Here is a 17,951-nt window from a genome sequence, read left to right as displayed (position 1 = left end):
TAATCAGGCATGGGAGTGAATGTGTTCTGAACGTTGTACACACATGCAGTCTAAATGTGTTCCAGCTGGGCCCAACAGACGGCCATAAACCCTAGAGCTAAGTATTAGGCAAGAGGGTAAATGAAAATATTTTCTGTATCTATCCTTCCTTTCTCGCTGACCTTGCGGCAGGAACTTCAGGCGTTTTTCAGCTAGCAGGGAGTCAGGTTGAGAAATAGGTTCAGCGTTTATAGACCTTGTTGATTTAGGAGCTAAGTGCAGGTCTTTGTCTCAAAACATTATTTTTAGATTTAAGATGACTCCCTATATGTCCTAAATAATGGATGGGTACAGACAAGAAGATCTGTGCTGTATGATCAAACATCATTGCCACAATAAAAAAGATCTGTCTTATTTTATAATCAATATATTTTCAGAGAAGCAAGTTGTGATTGACAGGGGCCCATGGACTCATGATCTCAGTCTTTGATATTGAACTGATGTATTCTTCATCACCCTCTTCTCTGTGTCCTTGAATAGCCCCGTATGGACCAATACTTCAACCAGATGGAGAAAATTGTCAAAGAACGCAAGACATCGTCACGGATACGGTTCATGGTACAGGATGTGATAGATCTGAGACTGGTGAGTGCCGGGGGGGATTGTGATTTGTGTGTGTTTGTGTGTACTGATAGCCATTGCCAGACGTTTATAAAAGCCTGGTTTTTATACAAGTAACAGAAAGGAGCAAGCAATTTGTGTAGTATCTTTTCTCTCGTTATTTCTTTATTTAATTTTTAAGCTATTATGTATGGAAGCTTGTTTCCGCCACTGAATAATAAATAAATAATAATAATTGCGGCTTTTTATCTCATAATTCTGACTTTTTTTCTCACAATTGCGATATATCAAGTCAGAATTGTGACTTTTTTTCTCAGAATTGCGAGATATGAAGTCAGAATTGTGAGAAATAAAGTCGCAATTCTGAGAAATAGTCGCAATTGCGAGATATAAAGTCGCAATTCTGAGAAATAAAGTCGCAATTGCGAGATATAAAGTCGCAATTCTGAGAAATAAAGTCGCAATTGCGAGATATTAAGTCGCAATTCTGAGAAATAGTCACAATTCTGAGAAATAAAGTCGCAATTGCGAGATATAAAGTCGCAATTCTGAGAAATAAAGTCGCAATTGCGAGATATAAAGTCGCAATTCTGAGAAATAAAGTCGCAATTGGGAGATATAAAGTCAGAATTGCATGATATAAAGTCGCAATTGCGTGTTATAAAGTCAGAATTGTGTGATATAAAGTCGCAATTGCGAGAAAAAAAGTCAGAATTCTGACTTTATAACGCAATTCTGACTTTATATCTCGCAATTCTGACTTTATAACACGCAATTGCGACTTTATTTCACGCAATTCTGACTTTATATCTCGCAATTCTGAGAAATAAAGTCAGAATTGTGAGATGTAAACTCGCAATTGTGAGATAAAAAGTCGCAATTATTATTATTTATTTATTATTCAGTGGCGGAAAAAAGCTTCCATAATTATGAGACCCTTTCATAAGCGTTTTGAATTTATGGCTTTGTCTTTTTAAAGAAATTTATACTTTTATTCAGCAAGGACGCATTAAATTGATCAAAGGTGATAGTAGTTATAATGTTACAAATGATATCTATTTCAAATATGCTGTTCTTTTGTTCATCAAAGAATCCTGAAAGAAATCTACAAAAATATTAAGCAGCACAACTGTCAGAATATTAGAATGATTTCTGAAGATTCATGTGACTCTGAAGACTAAAATGATGATGCTAAAAAAAATTAGTTTTGGATCACTGGAAAAAATTACATTTTAAATTATATTCAAATATAAAACAGTTATTTTACATTGCAATAATGATTCTCAATATTAATGTTTCTACTGTATTTTTGATCAAATAAATGCAGCCTTTGGTGAACATAAAAGACTTCTTTCAAAAACATTAAAATATCTTACCAACCCAAACTTATGAACGTTGGTGTATGTGTGATAAAAATAATCATTTTAATATTTTAGGTCATTATTAAAATATTTTTCAAAATAAAATAAAAAATGGACAATTATACTTTATTTGAGAATTTTACAATTATAAATGTTTATAAATGCCCAGAAACAGCCAAAGGTTAAATACTGTATCAGAATCAGCAAGGTCATACATTTTGGCAATGAGAATGTTCACATCTGTTTGCCTGTAACATTGTTGAGCTTGGTGTCTCTCCCCTGCATTCCTCAGATTTAATTTTCACTTTGAAGTGATAAAAATGTGTGAAAGAGAAGAGTCAAAAAGAGGAGGGAACATATTCTTTATTGTACCCAACTTTTAAAAAATCTGAATGGTTTGTAGTGTTATATAGTTTGGAGTTGAATGTAACCATTTTCCACTGATCAATTAATCATAGACATCTGATCTCCCTGTTTATTTATATTGTTTAGCATAACTGGGTTTCTCGGAGAGCAGACCAGGGCCCGAAAACCATAGAGCAGATCCATAAAGAGGCCAAGCTGGAGGAACAGGAAGAACAGAGGAAGGTTCATCAGCAGCTTCTGTCTAAGGACATCAAGAGGAGGCCAGGTGAGATCCACAGCACACACTTACAGCTTTATAGTGTATCTCCAGTCATACCAGGCCAACTACAGCGCCATCCAGAGGACAAAACCTCATTTAAATTTCCAGGTTTACTCTGAGATAAAGTAAGAAGATCAAAACATTAATGGGAACACGTTGTTTGAACAGCAGGCTTTCCAGACAGCAAATGGCTTGTTTGTAGAGGAGAACACATTAATGGTTAACCAGGATTGATTGTGCTTTTGAATTTGTTCATGCAACAGCAACTTGACTGATTATTTTAAAGTGCCCATATTATGCTAATTTAAAGGTTCCTGATTTTGCTTCGAATGTCTCCTACAATAGGTTTACATGCATCCAATTTTCTCGTAATATACATTGCAGCATCACCTCTTTTCTCACAGTGTCTGAAACGGTTAGATTAAGGATTCAGTCTCTCTAAACTCCTCCTCTCTGAGAGCTTACTCTGCTCTGATTGGTAAGACGACCCAGTCTGTTGTGATTGGTCTACCGCTTACAGCGCACGTCAGAAACGAAATGCCCGTTGCCATATCTGAATTTCCTCTGCACTTGTTTATACAGTAACAATGGCGTAGGTTTTACCGTACCAATTCAAGTCCTCATCCATTGAAGTGCATTAAAAATGGATTTGTTTTTAAAATGCAGAAAACAGCATCTTCTCAACATGTCGATAACAAGAACCAAACTCTTCCAGGCCTCAGTTGCAACTACAGTGTTTGAGGGCGTCACTAAGGCTAAGATCAGCCAGTGGTGATGTGTCGTGACGTAACTTGTGTAACACTGTTCTGTGGCTGTGGTTACAGATCAGAGAGAACAGCGGTCGCAGAGGGAGGAGACGTGGAACACCGTGCCCACTACTAAAAACAGCAGGACCATCGACCCCACTAAGATCCCCAAGATCTCAAAGGTGAAGAGATGGGTCTCTGCACACACATTTCATATTTCACACATTTTTTGATGTGAATCAGAGCATACAATCTGAAATGTCAGCACAAAATTGATTGGAGTAATACTGCCACCTGCTGATTATAATCCCAGTTGTTAAGTGCAGCACAGAATAGGTTGACATTGACACCACATGCGCCAATGTCAACAATCAATACCATTTGTGAGTTAGTAAATGCTCTCTCTTGTACCCTCTATGATCCCTGAACCTCAACCAATCCCCCATCACAGCCTCAAATCGATGAAAAGATTCAGCTGGGTCCGCGGGCTCAGATCAACTGGATAAAGGGCAGCAGTGGCGGAGCCAAAGCCAGTGACTCTGGTGAGGAAACATCCACACATGACACACCGTTCAAAACTTTGTTAAACCTACCAACATATATCTTGAATTGACTGCCCATTCAGTAAAGTTTAGATTACTGATTTATATATTACATTAATGTACGCCCATATTTCCAGAGTTGACACGCTCTGCCAGTAGCACCCTGAACCGTTATTCAGCGCTGCAGTCGTCCACGGCTCAGTCCAGCTCACCTCCAGCCCAAATCTCTGAATCCGATTCCAGACGCTCGCTGGGAAGGTAAACAACATCTGAAAACGGATGAGCTTGAATACAAATTTACAATTGAGTTTTCTAAACGTTTGACATCTATTCATTCTGCATGTCTCTGTCAGTCGAGGCAGCACCGGTCGTGAGCGCGGTGACAAGCCGGTGAGTTTGGGGCCGTCGCGACCGGGGCCCTTCAGCAGAGGTAGCAGCGCTAAGGAACTAATGGACAACGTGGCCCCTGAGGAGACACGGAGAGAGGGGCCCGACTCACACCACACCCCTCGCAAAGCCAGCATCTCAGAGGAGAAATGTGAGATAGAGAACAACAGAGCCACAGAGATGGGTGAGGAAGGACATTCTTACACTAGTGAATGAAATTATGCAGTTTATATTTGAAATACTGAGCTTCTGCTTCATTGCAGTGAAATCAGAGACGCTGCAGGTCTCTGGTGTTTCAGAGAAGCCCGTCCTGTCCGAAGAGGAGGTTGAGCGGAAGTCCAAGTCCATCATCGATGAGTTTCTGCATATTAATGACTACAAGGTACAGCGTCACAGTGCCCTCATACTAAACCACTCATAATCAGTACCAAACACCCTTTCTACATTTACAATGAAACACAAATGGTTAAATATACACTATTGTTCAAAAGTTTGGGGTCAGTAAGATCATGCGACAGTGAAGACTGGCTGCTGATAATTCAGATTTGACATCACAGGAATAAATTACATTTAAGAATATATTCAATTAGAAAATGATTATTTTAAATTGTAATAATATTTCACAATATTACAGTTTTTACTGAATTTGCTAATAAAAAAGCATCCTTGGTGAGCTTAAGACATTTCAATTTTTTTTTTTTTTTACAATTTAACTTAAAAAAAATTAATTAATATTAATATTTGGTATAAACAGCATTCATAGGATTAACATAGTTTAAATTTATAAACTAAAATTCTGTAACCTCAAGGTAGTGTTGCTGTTTAACTAAAAAGAAAAATCCCAGATTAAAAGGCTATCATAAGTACTGTGGCATAATCTTTTCATATTGTTAATATTTTGTTGCCCTGTCCATTATTGGGCAAATCTGAATTCTGGTTTGTAGTGGTTGGAAGTCTTCAGTATGTGCCAGTTTTTGTACAATGACGCATTTGGAAAGTCTATATTTCATTGGAATATTGTCTGTCTATGTTTGTACCAGCTTTTCTTTGCGTTTGATTCAGTGTGTGTAAAGTAACTTGAATATCTGCAATATGACTGAGTGTTACTCAGTACTGTGAAGTGTTAATGTTTTCGTGTTTGTATGCAGGAGGCAGTGCAGTGTGTAGTGGAGATGGAGCAGCCCTCTCTGTTATATGTGTTTGTACGCATGGGTCTGGAGTGCACACTGGAGCGCAGTCAGAAAGCCAGAGAGCACATGGGACTGCTCTACTATCAGCTTATTCAGAAGGGCATTTTACCCCATTCTCAACTCTACAAAGGGTGAGCACATACACACATTTCATTTAGGATGTGTTCACACTTGGCAGGTTTGGTTCAATTAAAACAAACTAAAAAATCGCTCCGTTATTGCGGTTGAAGTGTGAACGCTGGCATGCGCACCAAACAAGCAGACTGAGACTCACATTTTCAGTCCTATTCCAAGGTATCAACTAAAATATGAATGCAACACAGACCAAAGACATCTAAACAAATTAAAAACAAGATGTGACCCTAAAAAGGACAGAATGCTCAAGCACTCCTGGTTTCTTTCGTCATAAGACCTACGTTGCCCATTATAGTTTGGTACAGCCGTCTGAACCGCCGTCTCCTTGCAGCAGATCTTCGTTTGTGGGCAATGGAGGAATATACTAAATATATATATAAAATATACATCATAAAAGCGTTGTTTTGGATTTTTAGATTCGGTCTCAAAAATGACTGTGAACGCTAAGCGAACCAGGACTAAATGTATCATCTTTGAACTACAAGTGTGAACACACTCTGAAATCAAATGTACTGTAGTTTGCATGTATGTACTTTCATACTATGGTATTAAAGCGCTATGGATTTTCTCTCTACAGGTTTTCAGAGATGTTGGAGCAGGCTGATGATATGGCCATAGATATTCCCTTCATTTGGCTTTATCTGGCTGAGATGCTCAGTCCTCTGTTGAGAGAGGGAGGAATGAGCATGAGAGAGCTGTTCAGGTCAGGACCCCACTGGTCACAACACTGAATGAGAAGGGTCTTATGAGTTCTGTTTGGTTCCTTTTCTGTAATTTGTGAGAAAAGGCCATTCCACCCCTAAACCCCATTTACATGTTGTCCTTAATTAACAGATTTTTTGTTCTTTTGAGGTGGAATCTCCTCTCAAAGAACGATTTAACAAATGCATGTACTGTTAAAGCTCCAGTACAAGGTCAAGATATTATGTTAGGTAACACGTAAAAACTTTAGTTTAGGGTCCAATTCTCACTATTAACTAGTTGATTATTAGCATGCATATTACTAGGATATTAGCTGTTTATTAGTACTTATTAAGCACATATCAATGCTTTATTCTGTATGACCATATTCTGCATCCCTTAACCTAAACTTAACTATCATACTAACTATTAATAAGCAGTAATTATGTGTTTATTGAGCCAGAAGTCATAGTTAATAGTAGAATTGGACCCTAAACTAAAGTGTGACCTTTTATATTATATTATATTATATTATATTAGGACTACATCTAAAACAAGAAATTATATTATATGCTTTATATACAGTATATCTGTAGGTTTGTGGGGGAATGTTGGAGCCTATCCCAGCATGTCTTCTGGCATTATATTATATTACATTACGTTATATTATATTATACATCTAAAACTTGAAATTGAGCTTCAGAATTGTGGTAAAATGCTTTTAAGAGTCAACTAAACAGAAAGAAGAGAGAATTGTAATATTCATTACAATCAATAATAAATGAATTAACAATAAGTGAGAATAGGATAATTTACCTGGGGGTAAATGCAGATGATTACGTGTGTTTCATTAAAATAATATTTATTTAACCATTTAATAAAATAAAAATACAGCATGCATTGTTACCTTGTGTCACTGTTACACTACAAGAATATTTCACCATATTTTTGAATAATTTATGTAAAAGTTTGGTTTAAAACAATCCACACACACATAACTTTTGTAGACAAGAATATATTAGTGAAGAGTCAACTGTATCCAAAGAATTTTGTGCAGTCAGAAATGTTTGCATTCTTGCAGTCAGCATGGCCTTTTTTATTATTTGGATTGTGATTTGAGACTGGTATTCCCAATAAGTTGAAACACAGAATTATAAATATAAATAATTTAAAGAAATAAAAACATCCTAAATGCCTCATTGTATTGGGTTTTCTGACTTCTGGGGCTTTAACAGTTTGGCAGTGCACAGTAGTTGCAGTCATTCCAGCTCCACACAGGCAACAGCTGTCAGGATTCAGTTTAGCGTCTAATGGAGATTTGTTTTGTTTCTACAGTGAGTTAAGTAAACCGCTACTCCCTGTGGGAAGAGCTGCCATCTTATTTTCTGAAATACTGCACCTACTATGCAAACAAATGGTAAGCTCAACTTTTGTTGACATGGTGTTTTAGAGCATTGAGTTCATCTTTATCTAGTTGATCCATCTGTGGTTTAGAGGCTCCTGCATGATGCTGCCAAAAATGATCATCTTTCATACACAAACACCTCTGCGACAGTAACAATTTGCAGTAAAGTCGCTTTGTGTATTGTTTTGGCTCCTGTGAGTTTGTGTATTTACATGCGTCTACTTGTGCTAAAGAGCCATAGGAAAGTTGGAGATTTGTGGAGAGAGTCTGGGCTGAACTGGGCCGACTTCCTGCCAGAGGGAGAACTTCTTCCTGCCTTCATCTCACAACAGGTGCGAATACAGCCTGAAAACCTTCACAAATTCAAATACTCATAAATAAATGAACAAAATTTTTCGTGAAATTAGTTCTGTTGGTTTCAAAATAGTGTAGCTTGTCCAGTAACAAACTATTATTATTTATTTTTTACGAATAGTGGTGTTGCTTAATTGTTACCACAAACTGAGGTAATAATCAAGAATGCTGGCTTCAAAAATGTTAGCTTTTTCTTTATTAGGAAGTCTGATTCATTCATTCAATTTACCAATTTATTTGATCCCTGTGCTGCATTTTATATTATTTTTTGTAGCAATATACAACACAATATTATAATTACAATGATTAAACGAAATAATAAGTCATCATTAGTTTCCGACTGAGTTATATAAATTGTGGCGATATCCTCATTGTTTTGTGCTAGACACTTATTTCATATACACTTATATTCAAAAAGATAGAAATTAATACTTTTATACAGCAGGGGCACATTAAATTGATCAAGTGGACAGTATTTATAATGCTGAAAAACATTTATATTTTAAATAAAAGTTTGTTCTTTTGAACTTTCTATTCCTGAAAAAATGAGTGCTGAAAATTCTTGTGAAAAATCACAAGAATAAATTACATTTTAAAATGTTAACATAGAAAACAGAGTTGGAGACTTCTTCAAAAACATTTTAAAATAATATTACCGACCCCAAACTTTTGAATGGTAGTGTATGTATTGCAATTAAAGATATATTTATAAATACAAATATATATTTATAAAAAGCTAAATAGCTTTAATGTAGTTCACTACCTTTTATTAGCAGCTGGTATAGAGCTGGTAAGTCCCGCCCATCCGTAAAACCCCAAGTGGACCTCTAGGTTGAAAAATCGTCAATGCAAGTGAATGGGAGAAAATAATTATTTTCTGGTCCCGTTTGAATTGTGCCATGAATGTGAACATATGTTGTCTGTGAATTTTTTATAGAATTTTTCATGTTACGAGTTTGACAGTATATGGTATGATTCTTCAGCTAGCAGTTGTGGAAAAGACATAACGAGAAAGACTACATGTCACCTATGTGACGTCACCCCATAAAGTTGACTTACCCGTGGTTTTCGCCAACCTCAACGATTTTGTCCTCTCTTCCTGAAAGAAGGCGGTGAAGTGCACCAAAGACACAGCCATGTTTAGCGGGATCCGTGAGCTAGTGTGCGAGTGGTGGTGACGTTTCAAACGCGTCGAAAGCAGCGAAGAGTTGTAGTCCACAAAGTGCTCTTACACAAAGTCTAACCGTATCAAACTTCTACCCGCTAAATTGTAGCATTCTTTACACGAAAAATTATATAAAAAATTCACAGACAACGATTTTTCGAACTAGAGGTCCAGTGGGGTTAGCGGAAGGGGCGGGACTTACCAGCTCTATTGTAACCATTGCAAATTATGAGTAGCTTGATGCTAGAAGACGCAAAATCAACCAGTCTTGTCCTTCTTTTTCCTCTTTTTCCAGAAGTTAGAGTTCACCGTGTCAGACGTCTCCCCTGTCTCTCCGGACAACGCTAAACCCAGCCTCAGTCCTGAGGAGCTCTTTAAACAACTGGAGCAGCTACTGCTTGAGGACATGGCCAGTGACGAACAGATCTTCGACTGGATCGAGGTGAGACTGATCCCACACTCACAGACCTCTCATATACAAAAAAACATTTCAAGTATATGCAGGGCTTGACATAGCCACTTGCTCACTAGCCACTATTTTGACATCGATACCATGGGGAAAAACTGCCATATAGATATTTTTTATATTATCTTATAATTTTGCAGCAGGTATATTTAGGCTGCTGCCACTTTAAGACCTGACGCACGGACCCATTATACTGTTACACATGCGTTTTCTTTCCCAAATGTTTGTTCACTTAAAACATAACTGACTGTGTTTAGGTGAATACTCGCCAAGGCCGGCATTTTTACATTATTTTGTGTGTATTTGACTGGTTAAGCGCAATTAGCAGTGAAAATGTTCTTAATTTAGTACTGATAGGAGGCTTTATGTGTGCGCACTTTGGCTGTTTGTGAGCACAAAATCTGCGGGAATGAGTACAATTATACGCAATATCTGCCATCCCATGCCGAAATTCAAGCCCTGTAACACCAACAATATTCATCCGGAGCAGATGCAACTAGTGAGTGAGTGGAGGCGGGTTTGTGTCAACAGATGAGAGAGCGAGAAAGCGTAGCTGGAATTGTGTATCTATTCTGCGGAAAATGAGTATTGGAAGCATTTCAGATATTTCAGTATCGATATGTATCGAAAAATCGATATTTTTGACAACACTACATTGCACTTGGTTTATTATTTCAGATGCCTTTTTAAAAAAATACAATTGAAAAATTTATATTATATATACATTTCAACCCACCAAAGTGGCTATTGGGAGTGACTGCGCTACACGCCACTGCTGAAATCCACCAGCATTTAGCGGGTGTTAATGTCAGAGTATATGACACATTTTCAAGAAATTGTGACTTCTCTTTTCAGGCTAATTTGGACGAATCTCAGATGAGTTCCTCTCCGTTTTTGAGAGCTTTAATGACAGCTGTATGTAAAGCAGCAGTTAAAGGTGAGCAAGCTACTTATTCGTGTGCCTTCTATTAAACAGCTTCATCTCTATCATTCTTTTGCCAATTGCTTTTATCTCTTTCTTCTCCAGATGAAAGCACGTCCTGTAGAGTGGACACTGCCATCATCCAGAGACGCCTGCCTATATTACATAAGTACCTTAACTCAGACACAGAGCGGCAGCTGCAAGCACTTTATGCTCTCCAGTCTTTGATTGTCACCCTGGATCAACCACCCAGTACGTAGCAGATGAAAGTAAAGATGCCAAAGCTGAACGAAAGATTTCTAGGATTGTAATTTTGATCTATTTCTATCCACAGATCTACTCCGAATGTTTTTCGACTGTCTTTACGACGAGGACGTTATTTCGGAGGACGCTTTTTATCAATGGGAAACGAGTAAAGACCCAGCGGAGCAGCAGGGAAAAGGCGTAGCGTTGAAGTCGGTCACTGCTTTCTTCACCTGGTTACGCGAGGCGGAGGAGGAGTCTGAGGATAATTGACATAAGCGTGTGGCCGACGCCCAGAGGCCCCCTACTGACGCAAACTATAAATTGCATACAGACTATACAAGTCTAGCCATAGACACACCTACTCCTGCCAACACAGGAACTTTGACTTTGAAACGCTGGCCAACTTGAGCTGGAACTCTCTACGACACGGAGGGAACACTAAATACTTGTATCATATATATAGAAAATATTTTTGTTTTAAAGTTTGATTTTTTTTTTTTTTTTTTTTTTTTTTTTACTTTTAAAAGAAGAGACTTAAAATAGGTTCTGAACTCTTTAATTTATTATTTTTTTAAGAGACTGCAAATATGAAGTTTTATTTAACATTTGCAGGCAAAAAGAACATTGATTGAAATAACAGAATAAACATGTATCATAACAATAATATTAATTTTGTTTAAATGTTTCAGCAGCCTCCCTGGATTCATGTGATTCACCTTAAAACAGGGTAAATATTTCCAGCGAAAGAATTAAACGCATATGTTGTTTTGGCTCGAGGTCTGGGATCGGCTGATGGTGCTGATGTTTCAGGCTGTTTGGAAAAACTCCCACCACTGGTTCTTCTGCGAACTTTGCAAATCACATGACAAACACAATAAAAAGAAATATGCATCCTGAACAGAATGAAAATAATTTAGACATCGACATTAAATACCTGTATGCATTGAAGGTGAAGCGCAAACACTAATGCAAGCCAGGATTGCTCAGTGTTCTTGTAATGAAGAACTACAGAGGAAATGTAAAGCTTGTAAATACATTAAAGAGAAAAAATGAGATTTAAAAATGACCATGATGGTGTGCTGTTTATTTTTGGAGGCATATTTACTAATCTCTGCATTCTGACATGTGGATGTCCATCTTGATGATTTGATGTTTTTACCTCATTTGAGTTTAAGGACACACCAAATTGTGTAAAATAATTGAGGAAAGACCAGATTAATTTAGCCCCGTTGCATGTTTTTTTATTTAATTATTAATAACAAATATTTCCAAATAATACTTGGGCAAACAATTAATAAATGTCTATAATACATGTGTAATTAATTAGTATGAAATGTACTTATACAGTAAGTTGATTTTCACAAGAGTTCCTTCATTTTTCTTAGTGCTTGCCTTGGACTGTTTAAGGCTACAGAACAGCATGTAAATTGCATGTATTCTCCCCATCTCTCTCTCTCTCTCTCTCTCTCTCTCTCTCTCTCTCTCTCTCTCTCTCTCTCTCTCTCTCTCTCTCTCTCTCTCTCTCTCTCTCTCTCTCTCTCTCTCTCTCTCTGCCATTATATGATCAGCTGTTCAGGGACATTTTAAAATAATACATAACCAAAGTTTTTGGATATTTTATTTGCACTATATTTTATTTTAATTTCCTAATTGGCTTTTAAGCATTACGTATAAGGATGTTTATATAAAAAAACGTTTTAATTTGATTAGTAGTGTGACCAATATTTGTTAGTGATTCTTTTTTCTAATATACAATAATCTATGAATTGAAATTTCAACGAAAACAATAAGTCGGGGACTTTTACTTTAAATCAGACAGAGAGACTTTTAATTTACTGGATTTATTCCCACAATTCCACCGTATATGCGTACGTCGTGACGTCAGACGTACAGAGCGTGTTCGCACCTCCTGAAGTCGTAAATTGGTAAGTCGTATTTTATGCAACTTCAATTGAATGAAACCCCGCTTATATTGTAACATTTGCTTACTTCAAGCCTTATTTAAGAAACGGACTCAACCCACCTTTAAAATAATACGCTGCTGCCTAAGTTATATCACGTAAAGATTTGCGACAACAATGCACTATAATAAACAACAATGATTGTGTTTTGACTCCAAGCGAGTTGACTAACGTTACCTAGACTTAGACAACATTTTGAGTATCATAGAAAGCGCCTAAGCATGTTGTTTAAGTAGTATATAAGTTAGCTCATTAGGTTTAGAAACACAAAACGACATGCATTCTGAGCGTTTCTATCTTAACGTTACTTCATTCACTTGCAGGCAGTAAGCAGCAAAGATGTTCCGACCGAAGCCCACACTGAAGGACAGACATCACCTGTACAGGCTGATCATCAGCCAGCTGCTGTATGACGGCTACACCAGCATCGCTAACAGCCTGATCAGTGAGGTGAAGCCCCAGAATGTGGTGTCTCCATCAGAGCAGCTCATGCAGCTGGCCAAGACAGGTATGAGTCCAATGACTAAACTGAACCTGTACTGAATAAGTACTTTCAGCATTTATTTTTGCATCAAAGAATAAACGAAATATTCTAAGAGGGTTGCAATACATGAAATTCTGAAATGAACTCAAGTGTATTCTGTTATCTATATTAAATTACACCCATATAAGTGTTTAACAAGCAATAGAATTAGAGCTCTTTAAATTTTTCTTTAAAATTCCTTTTTTTATTTACATGTATGAATGTAAAATGTTGCAAGGAAAGTGCTTAAATAATAAGGGTAATATGAAAAGGTTAAAAACACAAATTTCAGCCTCGTACAGAAGTTTAGGGATATATTCCTTTTAACAAAATTAAAAACGGCAATCCAACACAGTAGGCTTTAAACATAATTCCAAAATTAGTAATTGTTAACTCAAAGTGATGACACAAGTAGCAATCGGGTGAAATACTGTTATTAAACTTTATATAAAAATATAGTTTATTGGGTAATGATTATAAATCATATTAAAGGTAATTCTTGTTAAAGTACTTTTATCTGATTTTCTAGGAATGGAGAACGATGACAGTGCGGTGCAGTATGCCATTGGCCGCTCGGACAACGTGGCGCCCGGTGTGGGCATTGACCTGGAGTTTGATGCAGACGTGCAGACCATGTCCCCAGAAGCATCGGAGTACGAGACTTGCTATGTGACGTCCCATAAGGGTCCGTGCCGTGTGGCCACCTACAGCCGTGATGGCCAGCTCATTGCAACGGGCTCCGCCGATGCTTCCATTAAGATCCTGGACACTGAGCGCATGCTGGCCAAAAGTGCCATGCCTCTAGAGGTGAGTGCCACCTTTGCCTAAAGTCAGTGGTTTACGGTTGTTTTTAAAGTCAGCATGAAATGAAAATTCATCATTCATTCAAAATTCATACATCTATTTTCTAAATGCATGTTATAGATCTTATTGTGAACAATTCTGTGCATGTTTATTATTGTGTAATATTTCTGCCTGGTGACGATTTCTCCAATCATTTAGTCCGCTTAAACTCACCCCTGCAAGCCCAAGTTCATCTGCCTCCAATTTTTAATTCAATGCCCACATTTCAAAATCCAATCAACAGACTCATTTTTCAGTAATCCATTATGATCGGATGTACGTCACAATTCAGAAGTATAGATCTGCCTCTACTTTCATTTCATCGTGACTGATAACATGTCGTTTATTTTAGTTGGTGGACAATCTGAACGTGATTCTGTATGTTACAGGTGATGATGAACGAAACGGCTCAGCAGAACATGGAGAACCACCCTGTGATCAGAACATTGTACGATCATGTGGATGAGGTCACATGCCTGGCTTTTCACCCGACCGAACAGATCCTGGCCTCCGGATCTCGGGATTACACCCTCAAACTCTTCGATTATTCAAAGCCATCTGCAAAAAGAGCCTTCAAGCACGTACAGGTACACAGACAAACTAAATCAGAGGTCTTCAACCCTGCTCCTGGAGACTCACTGGCTGCGTTCCAGTCCACTTTTAGACACGCACTTGCAAAGTTCCCTAACCACTTCCCCTCGGGGGAATCCCTGCCGCCATTTTGAGGTGCGTTCCACTTTTTGAAGTGGGCAAGGGAAGTTTATATGGACAGACCCTCGTTCCCTTCATATGTACACTTCAGGCACCTATATATCCCACAATGCAGTATGATTGTGATGTCACCACATACCTCGTCTAATCACAACCACAACAAACAACTCAATGATATATTAATTATATATTATTTTATTTAAAACAACTCAAACACACCTATATACATTTGGATGCTGCATTAAATAAATTCTTAAAGGGAAAAAAAAATGTAAATAATAAATAAACTCCATAGCTGATTGCAAGTGATCAAGGGCTTAGGACGTTCCAATTCAGCCCACCGCAGTTTCCGCCAGTAGTGGGCACTTGTGCAACGTAAGCAATGACGTACATCCGTGTGAACGAGACGGAGGGAAGTTAGCGAGTGAAGGGCATGACAATTTTGGACTGGAACTGCAGAGTTTAGCTCCATCCCTAATCAAACACACCTGAAGCAGCTAATCAAGCTCTTCAGGATTGCTGGAAAATCAAAAGCTGAAGCAGGTTGGATATAAACTCCTTTGCAGGGCAGTGGGCCTCCAGGAGCAGGGTTGAAGGTTAAACTCTAAGCCTAAGGGTACGTTTACACGACAACAATGTACTAAAACCGAAACTTGTTTTCAGAAAGTGTTGTCAAAACGATCCCGTTCACACGGACGTTGAACACATAATGTTATGAGATCTTTTGTAAAGCATATACAGCCATAGGGGTCAGAAAATATTCTAAGAATATAGTACTATTCTGAGTGTGTTTTTAAAAGAAAATGAAGGTGTATGTTATATAAGCTGTACATTGGTTGAATGCATTATTGCATTAAACACTTGCAAAATAAAAAAAAATCTGCAAGGCCTGGAAGAGAGCAAGCCAATGAGTTTAAAAAGTGTTTTCTTGTGGCCCTTCATTTATTTGAGCTTTTGGCATGGATTTCTTTGGAATGCTTCTTCTTTTCATTTTCTACAGGAAGCTGAAATGTTGCGCTCCATCTCTTTCCACCCATCTGGGGATTTCTTGCTGGTGGGCACGCAGCACCCAACTCTGCGCCTTTATGACGTCAACACTTTCCAGTGTTTCGTGTCCTGCAACCCTCTAGATCAGCACACAGACACCATCAGCGGAGTCTGTTACAATCCCAGTGCCAACAGCTACGTCACCTGTAGCAAAGATGGCAGCATCAAACTGTGGGATGGAGTGTCTAACCGGTGTGTGACTACCTTTGATAAAGCCCACGATGGGGCTGAGGTCTGCTCGGCCGTCTTCTCCAAAAACTCCAAGTATGTTCTGTCCACTGGAAAGGATTCTGTTGCCAAGCTCTGGGAAATTTCCACAGGCCGGACTTTGGTCAAGTACACAGGTGAGATGGCGAATCATGCATTGTGTTAGATTATGGATAAGGTAAGGGCTTGATGGAGAATAATAATTCTACCCTAGCAAATAGGGTGTCAGTTTTCCGTTTTGAGCAATCCCGATCTCAAATTAAGCCGCAATGGATCCAAAACAATTTTTAGTGGCATGGTGAAATAAATCCTATTTTACCTCTGATGTGAATTTGAATGTGATTCAATGAAAGACAGTACTGCTGCAACATAATAGCAAAAAACATTGTTCTATTGAGTTATAGATGGTGTTGCGCACAAAAACAAAGATACAATACAACTAGTGTAGCTTGATTTACAAGAAAATCACTGAGTCGGTTCATTATATTGAATCAAAAAACATAAAGCAGGACCAGTGTAGTCTGATTCCCAGACAAACGTCTCTCATGAAACCATTTTATTTTTATTTTTGTGAATTAAAAACATATAGCACAAACAGTGTTGCCAGATTCCATAAAACACATTACTTGTGTAAGTCTTTCTTTTAATAACTGGTTTGTAAAGACTGTTTACTGGTTTGAATCATTATAAACATTACTCTGCATAATTTACAGCATTAACTAAGAGAGAATTTATTTTATTTGTAAGCAGAATGGATTTTATTACTGAAATGTATTAATATGAATCAGAATTGAACCAAATCTTGAGCTTGAGAATCTGAATCAAATTGAATCAGGAAATCTGTGTATTTTAGCAAGGCTAGAACACTGTATTGACCAATGAGCATCCAGGAATGAAACTGTTTTTGCATCAGTAAAAAGAGCTATTTGATATTTCTCTTCGTGTAGTTTTCTTGGAACTTCCATTGGCCAATTTGGGGTGAATAAACCAAAACCTTGACACACATGTTGAAAATACAGTTCCTGTCATCACGCCACCTGTCCAGTGTTTTTCGTCATTGTGACTCACACACTCTTTTGCCATCTCACCCTCGTTGTGTTTCCTGTCATGCAGGTGCGGGTCTCAGTGGGCGACAAACGCACCGCACTCAGGGTGTTTTCAACCACACAGAGGACTATGTGCTGCTGCCGGACGAGAGAACCATCAGCTTGTGCTGCTGGGATTCACGCACAGCCGAGAGGAAGAACCTGCTCTCCTTGGGCCACAACAACATCGTGCGCTGTATCGTCCACTCACCCACCAACCCCGGCTTCATGACCTGCAGCGACGACTTCAGAGCCCGATTCTGGTATCGCCGCACCACCACTGACTAAGAGACATTTGTGTGCTTTGAGACCAAAACGGTCTGAGTTTTTTATCAGCAGGTCCCAAACACAGAAATGTCCACACTGTGTATGACTTCACAGGTTCCTTTGCCAAGGCTGCGTACCATTTAACACACAAAAATGTTTTTTTTTTTTAAAGCATCAGAGACCTTATTGCCTCTTATGACTGTGGTACCTTTGTATTACTGTCGGGTGGTGCTGTTTTACAAATCATCATCTGAGATGCATTGTTTTTAGAACTTTACTTTTTGGATTCAAGGCGATTTAGTAACATCAGAACATTCAGCTGTAAACTGAACTATAAAAAAAACTTTTTTGTGTTATTTGTGTATCTGACAACAAGTAGATGAGTATTAGTCTAATGGAAAGTGCCTAGGATGACGTCTTTTCAGTTTTGATTTGTGTACTGTTGTGTACTCTTTGTTTTATATTAAAGGTCTCTGAGGGAA

At 38.0% G+C, this 17,951-nt stretch overlaps 2 protein-coding genes across 2 annotated transcripts in view; both read left to right on the top strand.

Moving 5' to 3' along the window:
• eif4g3a (eukaryotic translation initiation factor 4 gamma, 3a) overlaps window positions 1–11,890 on the top strand; it is a 61,340-nt gene extending 49,450 nt beyond the window's left edge. The window contains exons 20-34 of the mRNA XM_081358484.1: window positions 520–624; window positions 2,454–2,592; window positions 3,411–3,514; window positions 3,784–3,874; window positions 4,012–4,132; window positions 4,228–4,445; window positions 4,525–4,643; window positions 5,410–5,582; window positions 6,164–6,289; window positions 7,603–7,684; window positions 7,906–8,004; window positions 9,487–9,633; window positions 10,513–10,594; window positions 10,685–10,831; window positions 10,914–11,890. Of these exons, the coding sequence (XP_081214610.1) occupies window positions 520–624; window positions 2,454–2,592; window positions 3,411–3,514; window positions 3,784–3,874; window positions 4,012–4,132; window positions 4,228–4,445; window positions 4,525–4,643; window positions 5,410–5,582; window positions 6,164–6,289; window positions 7,603–7,684; window positions 7,906–8,004; window positions 9,487–9,633; window positions 10,513–10,594; window positions 10,685–10,831; window positions 10,914–11,095 (1,935 nt within the window). The 3' untranslated portion in view covers window positions 11,096–11,890. The remainder of the gene's footprint in view (window positions 1–519; window positions 625–2,453; window positions 2,593–3,410; window positions 3,515–3,783; window positions 3,875–4,011; window positions 4,133–4,227; window positions 4,446–4,524; window positions 4,644–5,409; window positions 5,583–6,163; window positions 6,290–7,602; window positions 7,685–7,905; window positions 8,005–9,486; window positions 9,634–10,512; window positions 10,595–10,684; window positions 10,832–10,913) is intronic.
• Window positions 11,891–12,628: 738 nt separating this feature from the next.
• cstf1 (cleavage stimulation factor, 3' pre-RNA, subunit 1) lies at window positions 12,629–17,951 on the top strand. The gene is made up of 6 exons (XM_081358485.1): window positions 12,629–12,750; window positions 13,110–13,294; window positions 13,839–14,116; window positions 14,542–14,739; window positions 15,864–16,254; window positions 17,231–17,951. Exons 2-6 carry the CDS (start codon window positions 13,126–13,128, stop codon window positions 17,488–17,490), a joined length of 1,296 nt encoding a protein of 431 aa, XP_081214611.1. The 5' UTR covers window positions 12,629–12,750; window positions 13,110–13,125; the 3' UTR covers window positions 17,491–17,951.

Source organism: Scardinius erythrophthalmus (assembly GCF_964197995.2).
Source record: "Scardinius erythrophthalmus genome assembly, chromosome: 25".
Taxonomy (NCBI): Eukaryota; Metazoa; Chordata; class Actinopteri; order Cypriniformes; family Leuciscidae; genus Scardinius; species Scardinius erythrophthalmus.
Note: the sequence above shows the minus strand (reverse complement) of the source record. Positions and strands in the feature narration are given on the sequence as shown.